Source organism: Maniola hyperantus, chromosome 18, assembly GCF_902806685.2.
Source record: "Maniola hyperantus chromosome 18, iAphHyp1.2, whole genome shotgun sequence".
NCBI classification, from domain to species: domain Eukaryota; kingdom Metazoa; phylum Arthropoda; class Insecta; order Lepidoptera; family Nymphalidae; genus Maniola; species Maniola hyperantus.
In genome coordinates this window covers 5,271,996-5,299,672 of record NC_048553.1, presented here as the reverse complement: position 1 = coordinate 5,299,672, position 27,677 = coordinate 5,271,996, and the positions used below count along the sequence as shown (strand labels likewise).

Sequence of the window (27,677 nt, the reverse complement as noted above, 5' to 3'; positions counted from 1 at the left end):
GTATAGGCAATAAGTGAGCGGGTGTATTTTTGAAGTGAATACAATATCATGATATGAACTCTTTGTTGTATCTCAAGCGTTTAAAGCAAGTGCGGAGTCGCACACGGCACAGTTAGCTAGTCGCCGGTCCCCGCGTGCAGACCTCATCATGTTTTTCCTAAGCGTAGTTGTGTGTTCAATGCTCGCGGTTGCCGCTGCCACCGACGTGCAACAATGCTCCGGTAAGTACCTTGTTTACGTAACCGTATTCCAACCCGGTTTCGTCTCGTTTTACTTACTTACTTTATAATAAAACCAAGTTACAAGTCAATAGTACATAACAATAGAACTACTTAGTTACTTTTGTTGAATAATAATAATTTAAAAGTTTTATAGTCATCTGTAGAGAAAATTCGAGGTGTCAAGGTCCTGTGGGTGGTTCCGGGTTCGATTTTCGGGAGGGGCAATTTGAAAATAGGTATATGATTTCTTAAGCTATTTCGCCGATCCAGTCTGGTGGGAGACTTCGGCCGTGGTTAGATAGTACCACGTTACAAGTTAAAAAATCTATTAAAAGTATTTTTCTAAAAAAAGCATACCTAGGTACCTATTTATTCTATTACTATACAATCGTTATAAGTAAATGATAAAAAATAATGGATTTGAGTCGCTCCAGAAATGCGCGGGGCTGCAATTGCTTAAATACAGTATGGCATAATATACAATAATTATGACATAATAGTAGGTATGTAAATTCAACATTTTAAAAGAGCAACCGCCTAGTTTCTTGCTGGTTCTTCTCAGTAGGGAAAACTTTTAAAAGATTGTTTGAATAAAAATATATTCTATTCTACCGGTAAAACCTTCCTGAAGCCAGAGTAGGCATTTTAATTAGATAAGTCCCTCTTCTGTCATAATGCAAAACGGGTAGGTGGTACCTACCCGTTTTACCCGTTTACCCGACCTGTTAAGTTGGCAGTAGGGTGAGCTGGGGTAAGCAGTGCTTTTATGACACGCATGCCCTACCTAATTAAATACGGGGCATGTATTAAAACGAGTGAAAATAAATTCAAATTTTAGGTTTCAAGAAAACTGATTCTGAAATAGTAGGTACTGAAATGTGCGAAAACTTGAGGGGATAATTTGAAAATATATTTTTTCTACTGAGACCGATCAGTGTTTAAATAATTTTTATGCGAAAAGAAATCTATTTTTGCGACAATTTTATGGCACACAAGAGTGCCTACTAGGTAGGTACATTGTAACTGAAACGATAATAATTGTTTCAATTACCATGTCGGGAAATGAACTAACGATTCACAAAAATAACTGAAACTAGGCTATCACTATTTAAACTAAGTATACCAAATATGTAGAACCTATAATATAGGAAGGATTTACATTTACCAAAAGATGCAATCACTATACCTATTATAATCGCTATCCCTATTATAAATGTAAAAGTGTTTCATTATGGTTGTTTGTTGGTTTGTCCTTCAATCACGTCGCAACGGAGCAACGGATCTAGTAGATACTTATATGATAATATGTTAGAGTCTAATTGGTCGACCGATAATAAATTATAGTGACATAAATAATAAAATCAATAGGTTTGCTAGCTAATGGCCGACTTCAAGATGAGTAATGGACCATCATTTTCAATGTAATGCACAGGTGCAAGTTTAGGTAGATATCATAATTTTTGGGGTTCCGTAGTAAACAAAGAATATAATGAGTAAAATAAAATAATAGTTTCGCCATGTCCGTCCGTCCATCTGCGGCTTAGCTTCTGATATAGTCTCTGGACTATTAGTATTAGTAAGCTGTAATTTGGTATGAGTATGGAAATTAATAATATACAAATTGGTATAAATATACTTACCTACTTAAAAAAATTGTTTCATGGTAGGTAGGTACCACTCCTACACATAAAGTGGGATCGAATTTTTCCCCTCGTCTATCTCATGGTGTTGGTTAGGTCTTGGAAAAATATTGTAGGTGTGTAAAAACCATTGTTCGATTCAGGGATCCATTATGCGAAATGTTATCACCCCAATAAGTAGGTATATTGAGGTGGGCAACTACGGAACCCTACACAGCGCGTGGCCCGACCCGCACTTGACTGGTTTTATAAAGCATAATTGCGTACCTAAGTAATCAGCTTCATATAAGAGTACTATAATATATTCTGTGATATAAAGTACTTATTTTTATTTAGCTGTTTTCTTAAAAATCATTACTTACCTATTACTTTAGATATACAGATTTACTTTAGATATAGATATAGGTACCTACCTATTTAAAACCATATTTCAAAGTTGAAATACTTAGGTAGTTAAATACAAGTAGGTAGGTAAATAATTAGGTAGCTATATGTATGTATTTAGTCAATTTAACTGGGAGGACGCTTTATATTCGATATTATACAGACCGACAAAAATTAATTATTTATTTTAATTTTTGTCAGTCTGTTCGAGCGTTTTGTCAATATTATGTAGGTACACCGCCTAGGGGATTCCAACATCAATGGTACACCGTTAAATATGAGCCGATTTCGACAGTTCTTATTTTCAGAATTAAGTAGGTAAGCTTTCTCTGTGCCTGTACTCTGTTGGTACGTATCTACTACTTAATTTATCCTAAAATCTGCCTGTTACGGTTCAACCATGAACCAATCTTGGCGTTGGCACAGGCATCTTGGAGATGGACCAAAGAAAGATTTTAGAGTTCCCGCGGGGTTTTGAAGCTTAACTGACGCGGGCGAAATCGTGGGCATCAGCTAGTTTATAAATGATAGGTATTAATACAAAGTAAATACATACAAAGTATTAATACCTATCATTTATAAACTACCTAGTACCTACAGCACGTAGGTACCTACGTGATTACTTTTGCATGAAGACGGAATATACATAGGCACCTAGATTAGGTATTTTAATAATATATGTAGTATGAAAATTGCGCATCAATTTTATATCTACCCGGAACAATCAATCGTTTATGGACACAAAAAATTCGCAATCCATAGGTATTGGTAGGTACATCGTATATAGTCGTCAATCACCATTCACCATCCACTAAATACCTGTTTAAATATATCTGTAATACCTACAAAATGAGTTCACGTGCCATTTTCACTCTATGGGTCAACTGTCATGACAAAGTACGGGGGTTCACCTTTAAAATAAGGACTAAAATCGTACTTTGTGTGGACACAAAAAGTTAAAATGCCACATGAGGAGTTAAATTTTACGCGTTATATACTTGAATGTTAAATTTATCGAAATATTATTTATAGATTTAAGTAGGTAATCAAATTGATATATCATCATCAACCGATACACGTTCACAGCTGGACATAGGTCTCTTTATAGGGACTTTCACATGCCATGGTCTTGCGCCGCCTGAATCCAGCGGCTCCTTTGGGGGTCTTCCAACGCTGGGCCCTCCGGAGCGAGGTCGCCATTCCAACACCTTGAGACTCCAACGACTATCGGTTTTTCGAACTATGTTCCTGGCCCAATGCCCATTGCCATTTCAGCTTTGCAACCCGTTGAGCTATGTCGGTTACTCTAGTTCTCCTACGGATCTCCTCTACTAGGTATATGTAGGTAAAGGTAAGTAATTTGTGCCTAATTGTAACATAATACAGACACATACAGATAAGTGTGATAATGATAAGTAAATTAGAAGTAGATAGCTAGACTGTCTAATATTAAATAGGACCACTTCATTGGCTGTCTGTCCGTCGTATCTGTCAAGGAAAGGGAATCAAAACCTATAGGGTACTTCCCGTTGACCTTGAATTATATTTGGCAGAAATGTCTTTTAGCACATACCTAAGTACCTAAAGGAAAAAATTCGAAAACCTTGAATTACTTATACATTACAAAAAGGTAAAGATTTGTGCTCCCGACTAAAACACATCAAGATTGAGACGCTGTCCGAGACTGATTTGTGTCAGTCCATGGGTAAAGTGGGTTCCGCACCATCATATAAGAAATCTGAAACTTTGAGATTTCTTATAATGATGGTGCGGAACCCTTCGTGTGCGTTTCGGGTTTTATTGTATTCTGAACATTTCACGAGGAATGTTTGGACGTAGGTACATTCTAGTACGTAGGTGTTATGTTATGACACATTCATATTTCAAACCCATATTTTGTCTATGGAATAAGTAGGCTTCCCTTGCGAAGCCGGGGCGAGTCAACTAGTCGTATCTAAAGCTATATGTATAAAGAGCAGATTACATGAATTAATTAAAATAAAATAATGTTACATGAATTCAAATGATGTCAATGTATGCAGGTATCTCGAGTCTGTTTCCGCAATCATGTAGGTACCTACGTAAGTATAGCGTGCATGGAATTAGATTATAATCGTGGGTAATAATGTGACCTGAGATTACAAATAGGTACCAACCTACAGACCGCTTTTAACCGAATTAAAAAAAACCGGCCAAGTGCGAGTCAGACTCGCGCACTGAGGGTTCCGTACTAGTCGTACGAGTCGTATTTTGCACGATAATTCAAAAACTATCATGCATAAAAATAAATAAAAATCTGTTTTAGAATGCACAGGTGAAGAACTTTCATATGATACCCCACTTGATATATTCATCTTACTTCGATAATTGAAAATACTAATTATTAGTTCATGACCACAATTTAATTTTTTCTGTGTGACGTAACCACGATTCAGTTTTCAGATTTTTCCCCGAATGTCTACTAAAAGATCTACCTACCTGCCAAATTTCATGATTCTAGGTCAACGGGAAGGACCCTGTAGGTTTCTTGATAGACCGACAGACAGACAGCCAGACAGACAACAAAGTGATCCTATAAGGGTTCCGTTTTTCCTTTTGAGGTACGGAACCCTTAAAAGGAGGATGTTCTCAAAACATCGCACCAGAAGTATGAACGCGCAAGTTTTCCCAACATGTCACACAATAATTCTTCGCTGGGAAAATCAACAAAATATATTATGCAATATTTTTATTATTTATTTATTAAATCGAGAAAAAAAGTAGGTATACTTATATGAACAAAGGTTGGAGGTTGTTAATTATAAAGTATCATACTAATTATAGTACCTACCTACTTACCTATATTTTATGAATACTTATATTATCAGGGTACATTTTCAGGGTGTAAGATAATGTCAAACGTAATCAATTCAAGCGCAAGTTACAATACAGTAGTTATTCAGTACGGGATTTTCCAAAGACTTCATACGATTAGATATTTGTATCACGTAGATGCGGTTTCATTATAATTTTTAAGCCATAATAAATGTATTAAGAAACTTCGCGAAACCATAAAGCACACCTTCCTCATTGCAATAGGTAAGGCAACCTTATCACAATACACTTCTAATTTGAACTTCCTTACTCCTTAGTTGTAACGACTACTTACCTAAGTAGTTGTTGAAAAAAGGAAGGTATAAAGTACCTATATAGTATGATAATACCTACATCATTTTAAAGGTTCCGTACCTCAAAAGGAATAACGGAACCCTTATAGGATCACTTTGTTGTCTGTCTGTCCGTCTGTCTGTCTGTATGTCCAGAAACCCGTACTTCAGGGTAAACAGGGTACTTCCCGTTGACCTAGAATCATGAAATTTGGCAGGTAGGTATGTTTTATAGCAGACAGGGGAAGAAACTGAAAACCGTGAATTTGTGGTGACATCACAAGGAAAAAATTAAAATGTGTTCATGAACAAATATTGCTATTTTCAACTTTCAAATTAAGATTGCTATACCAAGTGGGTAGCTATAATAGCAATCTTACTTTGAATCATAAATCAATGAAAATCATATTTAGGTACTTGTACATTCTAAAACAGATTTTATTTATTTTAGGCATAATAGTTTTTGATTTATCGTGCAAAATATCGATAAAATACGATTGTAGTACGACTAGTACGGAACCCTCAGTGCGCGAGTCTGACTCGCACTTGGCCGGTTTTTATCATTAAACGTGCCTTAAAGATATTAGAAAAGCTATTAAGAAAAGCATGTTTAGCAATGCAATATTTTTTAAGTAAGTGTAGTTAAACAATGAAAACGACCTTCGCAAGATCTACCGCGGGCCGCGGCACGTCATGCGCGATGATGATGACGCGAAAGAAATTCCCATCATCACGTTACGTAATACATCACATAAATAAAAAAAAAACGCAATTATATTTGAGTAATAAAATTGCCTAAGGCCTAAGCCATAGAGATATAAAGGAGTAGTTAGAACATAAATGGTCTAAACATTATAGGTAGGTAATATTATTTTTCAGTCGACACTTGCATTTATTAAACAGCTGTGAAGGAAAGCATCGTGAGGAAACCTGCATCACCTGTATGCCTGCCACTCAGCACTTGACCAGCGTGGTGGACTATGGGCCAAACACTTCTCTTCGAGAGGAAACCCGTGCTCAGTAGTGACTAGTGATGATGATGTGTTCATTAATTACGGCAGTTACCCGCGACTTCGTTCACCCAGAATAATTTACTTTGCCCACCGCGACTTTTTGGTGGACTTCAAAAAAGGAGGAGGTCCTCAATTCGTCGGATTCTTTTTTTTTTGCGATACAGCCGCAAAAAGGTCCAGAAATCCATGCAAACGTACAGAAGTCGCGTTCATTGCAAGGATCTCTATTTACTTACCTACCTATAGTAATACCTAAGTACAAACGCGCAAGACGTCATTCCAAACAAAAAAAATCGCTTTGCAAAACTTGATTTCCAGTGTCATACCTACTAATATTGAATAAAATAGAATAATTATATAATGCGTACAGTATGAGTTTTCACGCGCCATTCTAACTTTATGTGTCAACTACTGTCCTGTCAGAGTACAATTTTAGTCCTTATTTTAAAGGTGAATCGTACTTTTGTCATGACGTTGACATATAAATTTAAAATGGCGCGTGAGAACTGGTAACTCTGGACCAACTCTTTACGACCGCCCCATTCCCTGGCAAACTAATACCAAGTACTTGGGTGTAACCTTTGATGACAAGATGAGCTTCGCCGCGCACATTCGTAGAGTCCGCAAGAACGCAGCGTATGTGCTTTCCCGTCTCTACCCCATGATTTGCGCAAAAAGCAAAATGTCACTTCGACATAAAGTCACGCTATACAAAACGTGCATCCGTCCAATAATGTCTTATGCCTGTGTTGCATTTGCACACCTGCCGCCCTCCTCTCTCAAACCTCTCCAAGTCCTACAGAATAAGTTTATGCGTATGGCTACTGGCTCCCCGTGGTACATGCGCAACGTGGACCTTCACAGAGACCTCCAACTCCTGACAATAGCTCATTACTTTAAACGGATCTCCAAAAACTATTTTGAGAAAGCCATTAGACACCCCAACCCCCTAATAGTTGAAGCAGCGACATACATCCCTGACCGAAACCACCCCCTCGATAAAAGACGCCCTAAGCACGTCCTTAACGATCCCGACGATCAAATCATGACCGACAATGCACCCTATCTCGTAGGGCTACACAATTTAACCTCATCACAGCATCTTCGCCGGCGAAGACGAGGTCCCCGATTTCTAACGTCACCCGGACGTGGACTCACGCCACGGCCTCGGGGGCGTACGGACTAGAGGTGTCAAAAAATAATGTTCCTAATAAATTTATTAAATATATAAATGTATTCAAGATATTCGTTTTTAGATTAAAACAAAATTGAATACAATATACATATAATAAGTAGTGAAAATTTGAGAAAATCCTTCCTAAAAAATAACTCAGGCGTTCGATCTTTGATACGCCGCGCGCGGCGCGACCGAGCGACGATATTAGAATAAAATATATTAGGTAGGTACAGCTGAATACAAATATCGTCGCGATTCGACGGTGAATAATTATTACATCGAATTTTCGTATTGGCCTGTTACATGTTGACTGTGATGATACGAGTATGCGGCTAGTATTTTTATCATTTTGTTTGTTTCGTAATAAATTTTGAATGCAGTTTTATTTATTTGTGAACTTGAGTGTCGATAAATATTTAATGCGAATAATTGTAATGTAGATTAGGCAAAATAATGTAGATTAGGTACATTTTTGTGTTGTGATAGATTTGTGTCGCGCGTTAATAATATATATTATAGTAGTTATAGTAGATTTGTTCTTTTTGGAAATACTTGCGTCATTTTATAAATCGTATGAGAAAATGTTTTTCAAAGTGTAGGTATTATCATACATTTAAGTATTATAGGTAATAGGTTAGGTACGTGATGTGGTATTGTTCTTTTTAGAAATCATCATCATCATTTTATAATTCGTATGATAATAAATATGTAGAAATGTATGATAATAAATATAGTAGTTACCTACTAAAAAGATTTTTTTATAGGTAACTAGGTAAACTTACCTACCTATTGTATTGTAGGTATCTACTTGACATTGCTTTATCGTTCTACTTGTTTTTATTTTTACATACATAGGTAGGTACTAGGTACTGTATTCCGCGACAGGTTGAGATGGCAATCGGGGTATGAGGCGGGGGTGACACCCCGCACACCCGCACGTCACCCTCGCTCGCCCGCACTGGGTTAGCACAGGGGCCGTGCGGGTGTGCGGGGCATTCCCTCCCCGATTGCCATTTCGACCTGTCGCGAAGGTATGGATTGGGTACCTATTAAGAGTAAAATTTAAAATTTAAATCAATCGAGTTAAATACAAGCTATACCCTAGTTCTCGACCTTATTGACGGTTATGAGAAAGTTGTTTTTTGTCATATTCTTGTTCAGTAGGTATCATTCATAGATTGTTAAAATGTTGTTCCCTATGTCAATAAGGTCGGAAATCGCTTGCACCCATTTATATGCTTGCGCCTCATGGTGAAATCGGTGCAAGCAAATCTCGACCTTATTGACGGTTATGAGAAAGTTGTTTTTTGTCATATTCTTGCTCAGTATAATTCATAGATTGCTAAAATGCTGTTTTCTGACGTATGTCAATAAGGTCGAAAATCGATTGCACCCATTTTTCTGCTTGCGCCTCACGGTTCAAACAATTTTTTTTTTGTAACAAAATAATGTAACGTTAATAATTATTAAATATTTGTCTGTAACACGTGATAATATTGTGATACACACATGAACCTGTATTTGACACCTCTAGTACGGACTAACCAGTAGTCCAACAACTCCACCCATCCCAACGTCATCCTAAGCCGTGGTCCGAGCCTCACAGGAGGCGCCCTAAGGAGGACGTTGCCCCCCGACCTCTCGAATTGAGCCCTAGGGCTCACCCCCAGGCGGAGCTTCGCGCTCGCCAACCCCCCCGGTGACGCTGTAGCGGCCAGTAGGGCCTACGCACCATAGTCAATCCGAAACAACACAATGAGAACTGGTTCGGAATGTCGCTCCTACCGTACCGAGAAAACCCAGCAAGAAACTCGGTGGTTGCTCTTGTCAAATGCTCAATTTAGGTACAATAATATTAAGCCATATTGTTTGTTATAATAAAACTTTGTACTTATTTCTTAATTCCAGGAAAGTCGTATGATTTGAAAAATCATGTACAGTTATCGCCGTGCAAGAAATCCCCGTGTCGCCTCAAGAAGGGAACCGATCAACATATTACAATTTCTTTCACTCCTGGTACGTACCTATCCTAGGCATATATTTAGAAACTTATCAGTAGTTTCTATAGAAAAAAAACCACTGTAAAATTGAAAATTTTGTGACTGGCTAAACTATGCGCTATCTATCAATACCTGGTATAATCATCACCATCATCATGATCAACCTATTGTCGGCTCACTACAGAGCACAGGTCTCCTCTCAGAGTGAGAAGGGTTTTGGCCATAGTCTATCACGCTGGCCATGTGCGGATTGGTAGACTTCACACATCTTTGAGAACATTATAGAAAACTCTCAGGCATGCAGGTTTCCTCACGATGTTTTCCTTCACCGTTATACCAAGCGATATTTAATTACTTAAACGCACATAACTCTAAAAAGCCTTCTGATCGGAGGTCGGGGGTTCCCGGGCACGCACATAACTTTTCGGAGCTATGTGCTGGTATAATATACAGAGTTATTTTTTTGACCACCTTAGATATTTTTAAAGGTGGTTCAGAATCGATAACATAATCGATCTATGTAATAAAACATAAACGTACATTTTCAATATTTTTGTCATTTTACCTTTTAAATGCGTGGACACCTCGCATCATTGTCACTTAGGCACAGAATTTATTATAATAGTAGTATATATGTATAAGTACTATACTTACGTAACTTAAGGCCAACGCTACCATCGGAGTACCTAGAGTGGAGCAGAGTTTTTTGATAACAAATAAATTCAGCTGAGGGTCGTGACTTCCATTTATCACATTGCAATGTTAGGAGTTTTGGGATATATGCAGTAGGCTCCCAGATCTTTCCGTCTGACGACTCGCCTTTAAGGCAGCTCAGTTCGGTGCTTTCTTCATACAAACGAAGGAGGGAAAATACAACAATATTCGATATTGAACGCACAAAACTAAGAATTATATCGATTTATCTCGTCATTATCTAGGTTCAATGATATCTAAAACATTGAAAAAAATATTGATTTAAAAGTTACGAGCCTCAAAAGATTCCTATTTTAACACTAAATTTATGTCAACTTTGGGCGTAAATAAATAAGATTAGGGATATGAAAATTCTAAAACAATTTATCATTACACGTAGTTTATTTATTCATTAGTTGAAATAACTTTACTTTGCAAACATAAATTCAGTAGTTTTTTCTCAAAAATACTTTTCCCAAACTACTGTTCAACCCTTTTCAAGCGCTAGATTTCGGCTAAAATAATCATGCCTCTCACCCCAAAACATTAGACACCATGCGGGTGGCGGAGGGAAGGGCCAGCCCAGCGGCGCGCGGCTGCGCGTGTAATATTGTGGTTTCTATGACGACGAGTGTTGTTTTCAAAAATAAAAGTCGTAATTATTTCATAAAAGTACTTGATTATTTATTAATAAGTTAATTAGTTTCTTCTTATAATTCAGTGGCTATGCAAATGTGTAGAAAATTGAGCAGAGTCAATAAGTGTTATCCTTCAAATACTTATTGCATTTTGTACATTGACCTCTGGAATTTGAACTTTGGACACCAATTTTATTCATTGGTTTATTGACCTGACTTTGTTGTTGAGGTCCTAGTAGGGATATCTACTCGTGTGGTCCTAGTACAATAGGTAAGTAACTTTGTTTAGTTATTTATTTTATCTAATTTTAAACCGGCCAAGTGCGAGTCGCTCGCGCACCAAGGGTTCCGTACTCAGGTATTTTTTGACATTTTGCTCCATAAATCAAAAACTATTACGCATAAAAATAAATAAAAAATGTGTTTTAGAATACACAAGTAAAGCCCTTTCATATAATACCCCACTTGGTATACTTATCATACATTGAAAATTGAAAATACTAATTATTTTTTCATTAACAAACTTTAAATTTTTTTGTATGTTGTAATCACAAACAAATCTACGGTTTTCGGATTTATTCCTTTACTTGTGCTCTAAGACCTACGTACCTACTAAATTTCATGATTCTGGGTCAACGGGAAGTACCCTATAGGTTTGTGTGACAGATACGACACATACGGAGAGACGGACAGACAGACAGACAACGAAGTGATACTAAGGGTCCCTTTTTTCCTTATAAAGTACGGAACCCTAAAAAGGTACCTGTATATGTATAATAATATAGGTAGGTAGGTACCTACCTGGTGGTATTTCTTTGTATTTTTAGGGTTCCGTACCTCAGAAGGAAAAAACGGAATCCTCTGTCTGTCTGTCTGTCTGTCCGTCCGTCTGTCCGTCCGTCCGTCAGTCTGTCCATCCGTCGGTCCGTCTGTCGGTACGTCTGTCCGTCTGTTCGTCTGTCCGTCTGTCCATCTGTCCATCTGTCCGTCTGTCTGTCTGTCGGTAGGTAGGTAGGTACCTACCTGGTGGTATTTCTTTGTACTTTTAGGGTTCCGTACCTCAGAAGGAAAAAATGGAACCCTATGTCTGTCTGTCCTTCCATCCGTCCGTCCCTCGGTGCGTCTGTCGGTCCGTCTGTCCGTCCGTCCGTCTGTCCGTCCGTCCGTCCGACCGTCTGTCCGTCCGTCCGTCCGTCCGTCTGTCCGTCCGTCCGTCCGTGCGTCTGTCGGTCCGTTCGTCGGTCCGTCTGCCCGTCCGTCTGTCCGTCTGTCTGTCTGTCCGTCTATCTGTCTGTCTGTCTGTCTGTCCATCTTACAAATAAAGTACGCAACGCTTCGTACAAATAGTACTTTTATTTATTTATTCAGCTACAAGTTAGCCCTTGACTGCAATCTCACCTGGTGGTAAGTGACGATACAGTCTTGATTACGGCTATTTCGGATCGGAAATTCTTGGATTCAGATTAAATGCAGTGCAAAAAGAGAGATCATTAGGATTCCGTACCTCAAAAGGAAAAAGGAACCCTTATAGGATCAGTTTGTTGGCTGTCTGTCTGTCCGTCTTACAAATAAAGTACGCAACGCTTAGTACAAATAGTATTTTTTTATTTATTTATTCAGCTACAAGTTAGCCCTTGACTGCAATCTCACCTGGTGGTAAGTGACGATACAGTCTTGCTTACGGCTATTTCGGATCGGGAATTCTTGGATTCAGATTAAATGCAGTGCAAAAAGAGAGATCATTAGGATTCCGTACCTCAAAAGGAAAAAGGAACCCTTATAGGATCAGTTTGTTGTCTGTCTGTCTGTCTATCTGCCAGTCTGTCAGTGTGTCTGTCAAGAAACCTGTAGGGTACTTCCCATTGACCTAGAATGATAAAATTTGGCACGTAGGTAGATCTTATAACACACGTAAGGGGAAAAATCTGAAAACAATGAATTTGTGGTTACATCACAAAAAATAAATATAAATGTGTTCATTAACAAATAGTTAGTATTTTCAACTTTCAAGTAAGATTAGTAAACCAAGTGGGGTATCATATGAAAGGACCTTATTTGTACATCAAAAACAGATTTTATTTATTTTTATCCATACTAATATTATAAATGCGAAAGTGTATCTGTCTATCAGTCCGTCTGTCTGTCTGCTAGCTTTTCACAGCTCATCCATTTAACCAATTTTGATGAAATTTGGTACAAAAATAGCTTGCATCCCGGGGAAGGACATAGGCTACTTTTATGATAAATTAGATTTAGTGGATACCGCTATTTTTCTGGAAATAACGTTAGATGCGAAACTTCAATGGGGCTCTCATATAAATAACTTATCGAACAGACAGTTCTGCTGCATATGCGGTAGAAAAGATTCGCCAGTTGACAGACATAGAAACGGCGAGACTAGTATATTTTAGTTACTTTCACAGCATTATGTCATATGGCATATTATTAGAAAAGAAAAAGAAAGAAAAGAAAAAACGTTTATTTTTTAAAGCTACCACACATTACCAGTTACCAACTGGTTAGGTTATCCCAGTGCCTCTTATACTTGAGTAATAAAGTCAAAAAACCTCAAGTAGAAGAAGCGCCGGAATAAAGTATGTCATGTGTGGCACAACCCAAAAAAAAAAGGTACCTACTCAGCATAAATGCATATTGTCTTGCACAAGTACAAAAACATATAGCGCTGGTTTTCAGTAGGAACCCTGATTCGGGTGGCACCACGGAATTATTATGGGGTAATTAATGCTGCTGATATAAATTCTATTTTTGTGCTGCAGAAAAGGGCTGTTCGAGCCATAATATAGTATGGGACCACGAGAGTCACTGAGAACTAAATTTAGAGAAGTTAAAATTATGACAGTGCATAGTCAATATATTTTTGAAAATTTATTGTACGTACATAAAAACATAAATAAATTAAAAAAAAATTGACTGTCATAATGTAAATACTAGAAATAAAAATAAACTTGTACCTAATGCCCGCCTCTAGGCTAAGTAAAGTTCAATTCATTTGCTATTGTACTTCTATACGTTTTTATAATAAACTTCCAGAAAACATATTGGAGATGTCTCTCAACAAGTTCGAAGTTTTCATAAAACGTAAACTAATTAAAAAATCCTATTACATTGTAAAGGATTATTTAAATGATAAGCAAGCTTGGGAATGAGTTGCTCGGCTTTGTGATAGTTCTAATAAGTTTAATTTATGATTTTGTAAAGTGGTGATAATAAAAAGAATACCCGGCTGAGTTAGCTGTGGGCTCTTCTCAGTCTTGGGCACGTTTGGAACCCTCGTAGCGTTTGCGAAATAATTATCACCACTATATTTTACAAATCCAACAACTGACAATCGAAAAGAGTAATTTATTACCTATTTTGAACAAATCATTTGACTTTGACTTTTGATCCCGGAAAATCAAAGTTCCCACGGGATTTTTAAAAAACCTGAATCCACGCGGACGAAGTTGCGGGCATCATCTAGTGCATAATAAATAGTTTTTGATTTATCATGCAAAATGTTAAAAAATACTATTTACCTATTTATTTATTTTTATTTTTCACTAGCTGCCCCGGCGAACTTCGTACCGCCTAACAGTCGATTCTTTTTCAGGAATTTTTAAAAAAAATTCTCTCCGTAAGAACCATATTCGTACTTCAAGGAATATTATAAAAAAAGAATTCGCGAAATCGGTTCAGCTGTTCTCGAGATTTGCGATCAGCAACACATTTAGCGATTCATTTTTATATGTACCGAAATTCTAGTTACATAGTAGTAATAAATTAAGTTACATTGTAAATGCTTATCTCTAAACGGAGATTTAGAGATAAACATTTTACTATTGTAGTACGGAAACCTCGGGGCGCGAGTCTGACTCGTACTTGGCCGGTCGGTCTGTCGGTCGGTCGGTCGATTTATTTTAGAATGCATCGTATCGACAGCTGGTGGTAGTAGTTTACATATATCCTACTAATATTATAAACTAGGTGAAGCTATGATAGCCTAGTGGTTAGGACGTCCGCCTTCTAAACGGAGGTCGGGGGGTTCGATCCCGGGCACGCACCTCTAACTTTTCGGAGTTATACGCGTTTTAATTAATTAAATATCACTTGCTTTAACGGTAAAGGAAAACATCGTGAGGAAACCTGCATGCCGAGTTCTCCATAATGTTCTCAAAGGTGTGTGAATTCTACCAATCCGCACATGGCCAGCGTGGTAGACTATGGCCAAAACCCTTCTCACTCTGAGAGGAGACCCCTGCTCTGTAGTGAGCCGGCGATGGGTTGATCATGATGATGATGATGAGGTGATGCCCACGACTTCGTACGCGTGGATTTAGATTTTTAAAAATCCTGTGGGAACTCTTTGATTTTCCGGGATAAAAAGTGGCCTATGTCACTCTCCAGGTCAACCATACCCATGCAAAAATCACGTCGATCCGTTGCTCTGTTGCGACGTGATTGAAGGACAAACCAACGAACCAACAAACAAACACACTATCACATTTATAATAGGTGTAGTGATGTGTGTGTGTGGATGTTTGGATGTTTGTTACTCAATCACACAAAAACGGCTGAACAGTTTTGGATGAAATTTGGAATGGAGATAGATAAAAGTGTTAATTTAGGGTATACCCTAAATTAACACATAGGCTACTTTTTATCCCGGAAAATCAAAGAGTTCCCACGGGATTTTTAAAAACCTAATTCCACGCGGACGAAGTTGCGGGCATCAACTAGTAATAAAATATAATTTGGACTTATCCGAATTCCGAAAGTCAGGGTTGTCAAATCACACTTTACATTATAAAGGCGAAATTTTGTATCTGCGTGTGTGTGTGTGTATAGGTTTGTTACCCTTTCACGCAAAAAGTACAAGACGGATTTGGCTGAAATTTGAAATAGTGATCGCTTTTGAAAGAGTTCTCGCGGGATTAAAAAACCACTATATCCTCGCGGACGAAGTCGCGTGTATCATCTAGTTACAAATATAAGTATGTAGGTAATATTGTGTGCTTAGACAATTTAATTATATACTTGAGTTTTCGTGTAACAGAAACAAAAATGGATTGGCGGAAGAGGAAAAAGAAACGGTTTAGACTCGCAAAAGCTTCTCGCAAAAGCAAATCCCTTGCAAAGAGGAGATCTATTAAAATTCATCAGAATCTTTCCAAACCATAATATTATCTTGTGATGATAATGCCATTACTTTTTCGGGGTTATTCCCGTGCGTCACACCCGACGTGAGTAACAATGTGACTCGACGGGAATTTTATTTGACTGAATATGTACTTTTCCGGGATGCTGAATTTGATAATGACATTTATTTTCAAATCCAAAATAGCAGACATGCACTTTTCACAAAAATTGAAATGGGTGTCGTTTTCAGGGTTTCCAGGATGCTGGTTTTGATAATGACATTAATTTTTTAATCTAAGATGGCGGGCCAGCACTTTTTATAAAAAATAGACGCGAGTGTCGTTTACAAGGTTCTCCAGGATGGTGAATTTGATGATGACATTTATTTATTTTTAATAAATACTTATATATTATACTTCTATTTTAGTGGATCACGGGATTTTCTTTGGCAAGGAAACGACAAAGCAAAAAATCGAATTGAATTAGATTATGATGCTATCACACCGTACCATTTAGAGCCAGCTTCTGAAAGTTTGACACTGTGTTTGTAAATTGATATTATTTAGATACTACCTAATGCCCACCACTTCGTCCGCGTGGGCTACACAAAATTTCGAACCCCTATTTCACCCCCTCCAGAGTTGAATTTTCAAAAATCCCTTCTTAGTGGATGCCTGCGTCATAATAGCTATCTGCATGCCAAATTTCAGCACGATCCGTCCAGTAGTTTGAGCTGTGCGTTGATAGATCAGTCAGTCAGTCAGTCAGTCAGTCAGTCACCTTTTATATTTAGATTAGGAATTAGGATTAGGATAATATAATTATTATGTTACTAGCTGCCCCGACGAACTTCGCACCGCCTACAGTCGATTCTTTTTCAGGACTTTTTTTAAATTTTTCTCTCCATAAGAACCATCCCCGTACTTCAAGGAATATTATCAAAAAGAATTAGCGAAATCGGTGCAGCTGTTCTCGAGATTTGCGATCAGCAACACATTCAGCGATTCATTTTTATATAATATAGAGATTTACTATTTGTTGTCAGATTTGTCAATGCTGAATTATGTTGTATTTTAGTGACTCAAGACATTCCTTTTAGAAGAAAACAAGGAAAATAAAATGAATGTGCCCAATATACGTACCACTGAAATCCAACATGATGCTACAACATTCAATTCCGTACTAAATATTGAAAGGTCTACCCATACCATACTTGTAAGTTGTTATGCTATGTTTTTTGCATACATTCTATATAGATAATACTCACAATATATTTATGTTGATTGTATGTTTATTAATTCCAGAAATGAAATGGAGAGCTTCAATAGTTCTGCGTCGAATGATACATCTAATGTGACTGTTGAAACAGAAAATGATACATATTGTGTTTATGTGTGTAGTGGGCTTTTAGAGGGAAATTGAATTGTACCTACTTCCTACTTATAAAAATAAAATTTTCATTTTTGAGATCAAAGTGGAATTTATTTAGACTTTTTTATACACAAGTAGATGGTATATATAGTTTTTAGTCGCTACTAATAGATAAGTCTAGGCAACAAAATTTATTTTCACAGACAAACGAATGTGTAATCATGTGTTCCTAATAGGTAATCCGCCAGCACAGAGAATTCAACTCCTAGAGTACGCATATACAAGGATTTACATGAAAACAAAATCGTAAAATGTTGGCGGGGGACAGGGGAGAATGCTTTGTTGTGATTGGTGGACTGACTAATAAAAACAATGTGCGGAATGAGGGTACCGAACGGGCGTGGGCGATGATTCATTTAAAATTCCGTGGGATCACCACGATTTAGCAATGCAATTCCTTAGGTACAGCATCTTGTCTGTACAAGTGGGTCTTCGAGTTCAATGATAAAGTCTTTACTTGGTAGATATAGGTACCTACCTCCAATATCAATTTATAACCGACAGTTTCAAAATCCCATAAGTTTTGGTGGTCATGTCCCCTGCAGCATCAGGATTGAGGAGTTGAAATCCTGTGTGTCCTATATAAAATGACATTTTATATAGGACAATGTTGCAAAGTTTCTTTATCAATTAAAAAAAATACGCAAATCGGTTCAGAAATCTCGGAGATTTCTGTGTACATAGGTAGAAAAACACAACTCCTTTTTTAAAAGTCGGTTAAAAAAGTATCCTTTGTTAATCCTCTACTTGTCTGTAAAAGTCCCGTCAAAATAGGTTCTGCCGTTCCGAAGATTAGCCCGTTCAAACAGACAGACAGACAGACAGTTTTTAAAAACGTTTGATTCAGCTGTTATGGTACAGTTCAAATAACAATATTATGAGCTTGCGGTAGTTATTTCGAAATTACAGACAGACACTTCATAGAAGTATGGATTTCTATAATATATACGAGTTGTTTATACACGCTGAGGCAGTAGTTACCTAATAGGTATGTATGTAAGTGAGATTTTATAGTATTCATCAAAAGATAAGTAGGTAATCATTATCATTCAAAAAAAAATTAAAAAATATTTATTTCAGTAGGTAAAACAATTTCACATAGTGCGTAGTAATTGGGACCATCCCAGTAACTGTTTTAGTATTGCTACGAGTACTCGTGGCAGGCGACCCCGCTCTTCCATAAAATCTTATACAATAATAATTGAAATAAGTAGTTCCTTCATAAATCATATATTTACAAAAATTCATCGGTGACATCTGTCCAACTATCTGTGTGCCATCATCAATATATCCGGACGCTAGTGTGAGCGCATGCACTCGCTACACTGCTCATCACTGAGTCTATTTCTTTCTATCACAATGTTAGGTGAAATAGCATACAGGTTACCCACGTGGGCCGAGCAGTTCGGACGTGCATCCAGCGTCACCTTAACGTGCTCTCCGAAGCACGGAGAAAACGAAATGACCAAAGTCGGCAACCCATCCAGTCACCGACTTGGGTGAACCAGAGTGGTTGACTGGTATGCGCTGTCAAAATTAGGCCACACGCCCGCGCCCCGCATCCATCCAAGTGTTAATTTTATTCCATAATTGATTTTCCATAAATTAGAGTTCAACGCGTGCCGGGCTTACATATGTAAGCTTATGCTAACAGGGCGCGGTTCTGAGCCTGTACTGTACTTAGTAGATATCACATATCTATCTTTATATTCATAATACATTTATGAAGATTGCGGAAGTGTGTCAAGCCGTGCCTGTTAAGGCAGCCCGATTTCCATACTAATTCATATTTCCATTGTCCGCCTCCAGGATGTCCGCTTTCTAGCTGTACCAAGAAGGTGGTGCCCGCAACTTCATCCATTGCATTGACGTTTTTAAAAATCTCGAGGGATTTGGGAACTCTTTAATTTTCCGGAATCAAAAGCCTAAACCTTCCACGGGACGCAAGCTATCTCTGTGTATAAAATTTAGTCTAAATCGGTTCAACAAATGAGCCGTGAAATGCTAGCAGGTAGACAGACCATTTTAATAGCATACCTCTTCAAGCTAGCCCGCTTCCATCATAGCATCCCGCTACCACTAGGTGAAATCACGGTCAAGGTCTTACTTGTACCTATCTAATGGAATAAAAAAAGACACACTTTTGCATTTATAATCTTTATCTCTACATAGTATAAAATAAAGTTGCTTTAAATATATAAAAGGAAAAAGTTACTGACTGATCTATCAACGCACAGCTCAAACTACTGGACGGATCGGGCTGAAATTTGGCATGGCAGATAGCTATTATGACGTAGGCATCCGCTAAGAAAGGATTTTTGAAAATTCAACCCCTAAGGGGGTGAAATAGTAGTTTTGAAATTTGTGTGGTACACGCGGACGAAGTCGCGAGCATAATATTCTACTATTATATCTAAACTGTACACACTAAATTATATCATTTCAGGGGATGATGTGGACGTACCGACTAACCACGTCACAGCGACTATAGCCGGACTAGAGTTGCCATTTGTGGGCGTGGACGGCGTTGGAATCTGCGACAAATTAGAAAACGAGGCGGGCGAGAAAGCCTCGTGTCCTCTGAAAGCGGGCACCACATATGTCTACAAAGATTCCTTCCCCATATTAAGTTTCTATCCCTCCATAGAAGTCAAGGTGCACTGGGCACTGCAGCACAAAAACAAGGATATTATCTGTTTTGAGGTACCAGCAAAGATAGTCTAAGAACTAAGTTATATTTCTTACCATAGGTATAGGCGCCGCGCCGGCAGGATATTATCAGGGAGTGCTTCTATAAATTGTATATTTTTATGTATTTTTGTAATTGCACCCCCTAGTGGCATCGATGTTACCTATATAGTTATTGCCCAAGATGTTTTTAAACTAATACCTGCATTAACAACCATAACTGTACCTATTGGAGGGGGTTTTTACACTAGCAATACATATTTTATACAATACGAAGTAATAAGTATATAAGTCAATAGCAATACGTGATTTTGGGATCGAAGAATTTAAGAATGAGAACATTCATTTACATTGCGATCCTGTAAAATCATCAATATTTCCTCGATACAGGATCGCAATATCGCGTAGGTATCGCGTGATAATTATTGATCGTGTAACAGGCCTCATTCTGAGGAAAAGTGTAGATCTCTCTTGCAGGCAGGTATGACGAACAAAAAATGCAGAACAACGTTTTCACGTGGTTCAACAACATTGTTATGTATATTTATAAGTATTATAATAAGGTTAATATAACTGGTTTTAATAATAAGACGTAGTTTTTTCTTACGACGATGGTTTTGACGATGACGATGAATTATTATTGCTTGATACTTAATTACAAAATTATGATTTATGAAATAGTAAAGATAATAAAATAAGTATTATAGATACTTAACTACGTCTACTATAGTAATACCTCTTTGTGGAATAGGATACAAATCATTCGTAATTTAACCTATAAGTATACCTTACAAAATAATGACACATAGCTATACCTATTTAATAAAGCCTCAGAATATATAAATATTACTAAAGCTAAGAAAACAATAATATTGTTCTTACGACTTACGACGAGAATATTATATTTTTTTAAACTGTTTTGTTTCATGGTGCTGGCATAACTTTCAGCAAAGTGACGTTTATTTTACACATAGCCTAGTGCTACCAAACATCAATTATCAGGAACCACAAACTTAATTCGCTATGATCCGCAAAAGCCTGTCAAAACCATAAAACTCACAAATCTGTATTATGGGTGTCATTGTGAAGTCTACATCTCCTGAGGAAGCTCCGGTATCAGAGTGAAACGTTGTCTTGCGTCTTGGTGGTGTTATACATATTGCTTGCTTTTCCAGCTTCTTTAGTAGTGGAAGGGCGGGTGGTGCATATCGCATGCTGCAAGTTGTACTATACAGATTTGACGGTTTTGGCGGATTATAGCGAATCAAGCTTGTGGTTCTTTGACCCTTGTATACAGTATAATATCATGTACTTACTTCCGCAAAGTAACCCCCGCTTCTATCCAACGGCAACAACAAATAGCTACCTGATCGAAAATCATACCTTCGATGATTAAATCACATTTTTGTACTAGTTTTGTGAAGTACTTACTTTTATTTGTATAGTATCGCTTCGTGGAGAGAGTGGATATGGGGTGAGAGCGTGGACTCTAAGGGATGATTTATGCCAACACGTGGCGGGCGCGGGCCGTGCTACGTACGAGGCGCGGACGAGGCACGGATTCAAAACATCAAGGACATTTTATATGAAGCATCAGTTAATGCTTCACTCTGCCGTGTCCCTGAGCCACGACCAAGACACAGACGCAACACGGACACGGCACGGGGGACCGTGCACTTTTATATTACACTCTGTGTAGTATAAACGTGAGGCACGTACACCGGAACGGAAAACTCGTACCTACACGGCTAGTGCCCGGCACGGTCAAGCATAAATCATCCTTAAGGCAGCAATTCAAATACTACCAAGTAGTCTTTTTTGTCCTAAATAAGCAAAAAATTATATACGTAGACTATATGAGATAGGCGAACACGAGACAATCTGCGATCGTGTTACGATAGTACAAGTCTGTAGACCTACTTAGATACTTGCACACAGCAGAAATGCAAGGAGAGAGGGTCGCATCGCAACTGCTCGTGCTTGGTCACTCTCCAAATAACTATACATATAGTACGCGACAGATCGAGACGGCTATCGGGGCATGAGGCGGGGGGACGCCACGCACACCCGCACGTCACCCGCGCTATCCCGCACCAGATTAGTGCAGAGGCTGTGCGGGTGTGCAGGGCGTCTCCACCCCGGTTGACATCTCGACCCGTCGCGTACTACACTTTTACTTCGTTCTTGTCTCTACGCTATCACAGCGGGTACTTCAAAGCAAATAATGTCTTTTACACCATCATTGAGGCTCCAGTGGACGCGAAGGGGAACCGCGGGATAGAAGGATTCGATGGGGAAGTGGTTGGTGTACAAGTACTCCTGGTTGGGCGGGAGAGGACAAGGCGCAGGCTCGCCGGTGTCCGCGCGCTTGACTTGCGGGCACGCGCTCACTCCCGACACTCCGATGAACGGCAGTGGTAGACCAGCTATGACTGCGTACACATCATTTGTAAGCTGTTTGATTTCCTTTTCTGAAAAGCAACCATTAATATTGTGTTTTAAATAGAAATGACAAAAGAACACTTATGAAGTTCGTGATTCGCTTTGTAGTTGCGTATATAGGTGATTATTAAGTGTGCTCGTGTAATTTTCTTTTAAAGAATGTTACTCATGACTGATATCCCTCTTTCCCCTCCAACTAAGCGTAAAACTTGTGCTAGGTGTGGTGTGTGTGTAGTAGGTAAGAAACTAGTGCAACGGCACAGAATATTAACATATCGTGACGCGCAGGTGTGGCCGTAGCTTTATGCTTCAAATAACCGGGACTCCGGCTTTGCGTAATTGTAACCGATACGTCACTATAAATAAACGGTTTTGACTGTAGGTATAGCTCTAACTAATAAGCTGTGAAAGCCAAGTATAAGCTGTACCTAATGTAGCTGTAGTGTAAGCCTAGTACGTCCACCTCCTGAGGTCGGGGGTTAGATCCCGGGCACGCACCTCTACCTTTTCGGAGTTATGTGCGTTTTATAAGTAATTATATATCACTTACTTTAACAGTGAAGGAAAACATCGTGAGGAAACCTGCACGCCAGAGAGTTCTCCGTAATGCTCTCAAAGATGTGTGAAGTCTGCAAATCCGCACTGGGCCAGCGTGACCCTTCTCAAACTGAGGGGCAACCCGTGTTCAGTAGTGGGCCGGCGATGGATTGATCATGATAATGATGATGATCTCTAACTAAATGTGCTTGTGTCAGCGTACTAAGGCACTGCAACGGCTGTGGTTTCAATCAGTCTTCTGTTTGCGACATCCTACTTAGTAGCTAAGTAGGTACTTAATGGTACAAGTGAAACCTACTTACTTGGTTTGAATTTAAATATAACAGTGGTGTTAGTGCCTTTGCGCAGCTTGCAGCGCGACTTGCCGCAAGGCGATACTTGGATCCTTTCCGTAAGATCTTCGAAGTTTTGACCTGTAAACATTATTTGAAAATACCAATTACTTAACTACAAATTAAAATATAAAAACAGTATATCCATATCCATACTAATATTATAAATCCGAAAGTGTGTCTGTCTGCCTGTCCGTCTGTCTGTCTGTCTGCTAGCTTTTCACGGCCCATCCGTTTAACCGATTTTGACGAAATTTGGTACAGAGATAGCTTGCATCCCGGGAACTGTTACTGTTTATCCCGGAAATCAAAGATTTCCCACGGGAATTTTAAAAATCTAACTCACGCGGACGAAGTCACGCCTAGTAGTAGCCTAGTGGCTAAGACATAAGTACCCAGTTATAAATAAAACAAAAAAGTAGTAGCCTAGTGGCTAAGACATCTCCTCTCCTAGTCGGGGGTCCGGGGTTCGATTCCACCGTAGCATCCTCTATCTGTGTTATATATACTTGCTGCGTTTTAAGCAATGAAACGTCACTTGTTTTAACAGTGAAGGAAAATATCGTAAGGAAATCTGCGTGTCTGAGAGTTCTCCATAATGTTCTGAAAGGTGTGTAAAGTCTACCAATCCGCAAGTCTAGACAGGCGTTGTAGTCTACCTACGGTCAAATCCTTCTCGGTCTGAGAGGAAACCCGTGCTCAGTAGTGAGCCGGCGATGGATGAATCATGATGGATAGGTATAATAATACCTAGATAATGTAATATTGATAAATTAGCTTCTATCTATCTTCTGGATGTAATCTCCTTCAGATCGTTCTGAATAAGAGTAGTACCTACCCCTAGCGCGCTCCAAAACGCTTTCCATACAAATATTTTTCAGAAATCTGGAAAACGGAAAACCAGACATACCTGACGGGTGGGCATCCAAAAAAAATTGCGAAATCTACATTATCCAGAGCCAGAGCAAATCTCAACATTCTAGACCCAGCACGCGGTTTGAACCATAGAGTAGGATTTTGTTTGAACTTAACGTTGATGTGTCAATATTTTCACTTTTTAATATAATATCTTCGATGGATAATACAATTATTACATTCTAGGTATATCGATGATATAAATAGACAAGTCTTTTATATGTACGTATATTGTAAAGATTATAAAGGTAAGTAGGTAAATTATTATTAATAGCACCACAGAATATATAATAGTAGGTACCTACTATAATAGCACGTAAACCTTGAGTTGAGAATTACGATTTTTATATTTATTCAAACTTGTTTACAATAGGAAATAAAACATAATTTAGTATGCAGGTTTATTTAGATAATACCTAAGTATCTATATATATACCTATTAAAAGAAGCTGTGATATATATATTAGCGATTAAGACGTCGGATTCGAGGGGTCTGGGGTTTGATTCCAGACTCTTAGAACCTTTCGGAGAGTAAAATATAACTTGCTTTAACCGTGAACGAAAGCATCGTGAGAAAACCTATAGGTATGCCTGAGAGTTCTCTATAATATTATCGAAGCTTTGGTGAAGTCTGCCAATCCATACTTAGGCAGCATGATGGACTAGGTAGGTAGGTATAAGGCAGTTAAACTTTAAAGTTCATTTTACTTATACTTTATATTAACGCTAAAGTGTTTGCCGCTTGAATTGTCGCTATCAACATTGGTGAATTATAAATATCTCATACTAAGTAAGCAAGTAGAACATGCGCAACGTCAACTGAGTCTGAGAAGCAGAAGCATGTGTATTGTGGTCCTGACCTGGACCAATCGACACTACACTTGGGTTGGGTCTTTCAATAGTCTGTAGGTACGCTGGATACGCCAACCTTCCATATTTAATGCGGTACGAAAGTGAGTTTGATGTTTGAGGCATTTTTGAATTAGCAGCCACCCAGAAACAAAACTTTATTTTAAACAGGTTATTCTAAGATCAATCAAACCTAGGCACTTACATAGGTATCGACTATCAAACCGTATAGGTAGAAACATTTTAACTTAACACTGAAGTTTGAACTACGAGAAAGTCTTCGACTCCATCGAAACCTGGATTGTACTGGATACGCTGGAACTATGCTAAGACGATTAGCACTATATCCAAGTATTCAGCTTTCTGCACGATGACCGTTCAAATCCAAGACCACCAAAGTCCAGACACAGTCAATTCCTATTCGAAGGGGAGTAAGACAGGGAGATGTTATATCCCCGAAGCTCTATATTTGCGCCCTCGTAGACGTATCTGCTATTCCAGCTAAAATTTCACATCTCTATCTCGTGAGAGAATTTACAACTCTGTCATATTGAATGACGCCCCCGAACCGGTTACGCATCGCAACAGTGCAGCGTCAGTAACCAAGGACCGCTTCCGCATTTACTTTAAGAAGTCATTCGCCTTAAGAAAAAAGTAAAGCTGTATTCACAGTGGATGTATTGGACTGGAACGGTCGAGAGATAAAATTCAATGGCGAATAGGTAGGTAGGCGCGTAAAATTTAACCACTCACGCGCCATTTTAACTTTTTGTGTCAAATTTCATGTCAAAAGTACGATTTTAAAGGTGAACCGTACTTTTGACATGACAGTTGACCCATGGAGTTAAAATGGCGCATGAGGAGTCATTTTGTACGGACTAAACATCTCACACTTGCGACTTGTAGACGACATAGCAGTCATGCTATTGGTAGAATAGCTGCAGGACCTTGAAGAAATACTGACCGACCTTAACTGTTCTTCTGGACGAGGTCTCGGGATGAACGTGGACAGAAAGAAAGTCATGTTTATTGGTTAGGTCCCTACTACGACATCATCCCGATATCCGCCTCCATCGAAAATATATACCTAGGTATAGGTATATAAAAGGAAGAGCTCACTGACTGACTGATTTATCAACGCACAGCTAAAACTACTGGACGGATCGGGCTGAAATTTGGCATGCAGATAGCTATTATGATGTAGGTATCCTTTAAGAAAGGATTTTTGAAAATTCAACCTCTAAGGGGAAATGGGAGTTTGATACAAATTTCATTATTACACAAATGTAATTCATGCGGACGAAGTCGCGAGCATAAGCTAGTGTTAGCATATAATAAGTTGTTTCAGAATACAACTACCTAGGTGAGGCTTCAACTTGGGAGAAACAACTTTGACAAGAAAACTGGCGGAAAAAAAAGAGCTGGACTGAGCAGAACTTGGAAAATTGCGTCAAGTCTTCGTCGTCGCTACTCAAAAGCCTAAAAGACGAAAGTCTCTAATAAGTGCGTCCTCTATGTGACGAGGTATAGGTATACCTATAATAGAGCTTAAACGTGGAGACTGACAGTCGGCTCGAAAAACCGGTCCTTATGGAAAGATTTTTATTTTTATTTTAGGTAGATATGGAACCTATAGACCGCGACAGGTTGAGATGGCAGTCGGGGTATAAGGCGGGTGGACGCCCCGCACTCCCGCACGTCATCCGCACTGGATTAGCGCGGGGGCTGTGCGGGTGTGCGGGGCTATCCCTCCCCGATTGCCATTTCAACTTGTCGCGTACTTTTACATCGCTTGTTATAACCAAGCTATCTATCATGTTTCTAAAAAAACTAGAATACAAAGGCTATGCACTAAGTATTTCATAATAATTTTTATTGACACGAAGTTAATGCAATAAGTGCATGTTTGCATGTGCAAAAAAGCTTTGTAAGAGACAATAATTATTATAAATTCCATTTCCTTTTAGGTACCCAATAATAAACTACTTATTATAAATTTATTTCTTACCTGAGCATTGTTCTGATGGAGTCTTGTTACACCGTACGGTTATAAACGCGACGGTTAAGAGAACCACTACAGTAATATAGAGTTTATTCATTTTATAAAACCGATGAGACGACCGCGCACTAAACCGCAGACGCAGCTATTGAGAAGAAATCGCCAAATAAGAAGAAACCAGTTTCAACGCAGGCAGAGGTCGCGATCTGCGAGACAACTCCGAGCACAAAGCATAATATTACTTCTACTGTACGGCTATACGATCTTACGATTTACTAATTGGATACAAAGACCACTTCCACACACTTTATAGTATAGATAGGTACCTACTTGAATGTTTTAAATAGGTTCTTCATATTATAAAGTGTTACATTGGCCATTGCTAACCTTGTGTATGTTCAAAAAATATTTTTTA

The 27,677-nt window shown here is 38.5% G+C and overlaps 2 protein-coding genes and 1 long non-coding RNA gene across 3 annotated transcripts; 2 read left to right on the top strand and 1 right to left on the bottom strand.

Annotated features, from left to right (window-relative positions):
* Positions 1-62: 62 nt before the first annotated feature.
* On the top strand, positions 63-20,756 carry LOC117990426 (ecdysteroid-regulated 16 kDa protein-like). Its single transcript, XM_034977867.2, has 3 exons — positions 63-221; positions 9,490-9,597; positions 19,926-20,756. The coding sequence occupies exons 1-3, from the start codon at positions 149-151 to the stop codon at positions 20,201-20,203; spliced, it is 459 nt and encodes a 152-aa protein (XP_034833758.1). The 5' UTR covers positions 63-148; the 3' UTR covers positions 20,204-20,756.
* LOC138403605 (uncharacterized) lies at positions 10,454-17,516 on the top strand. Its single transcript, XR_011237841.1, has 3 exons — positions 10,454-11,183; positions 16,476-16,595; positions 17,126-17,516. It is a non-coding gene; the product is annotated as an uncharacterized lncRNA (long non-coding RNA).
* Positions 20,673-27,536, bottom strand: LOC117990425 (NPC intracellular cholesterol transporter 2-like). Its single transcript, XM_034977866.2, has 3 exons — positions 27,272-27,536; positions 23,470-23,580; positions 20,673-22,638 (listed from the first exon to the last, which is right to left on the bottom strand). Exons 1-3 carry the CDS (start codon positions 27,360-27,362, stop codon positions 22,358-22,360), a joined length of 483 nt encoding a protein of 160 aa, XP_034833757.1. The 5' UTR covers positions 27,363-27,536; the 3' UTR covers positions 20,673-22,357.
* Positions 27,537-27,677: the final 141 nt, after the last annotated feature.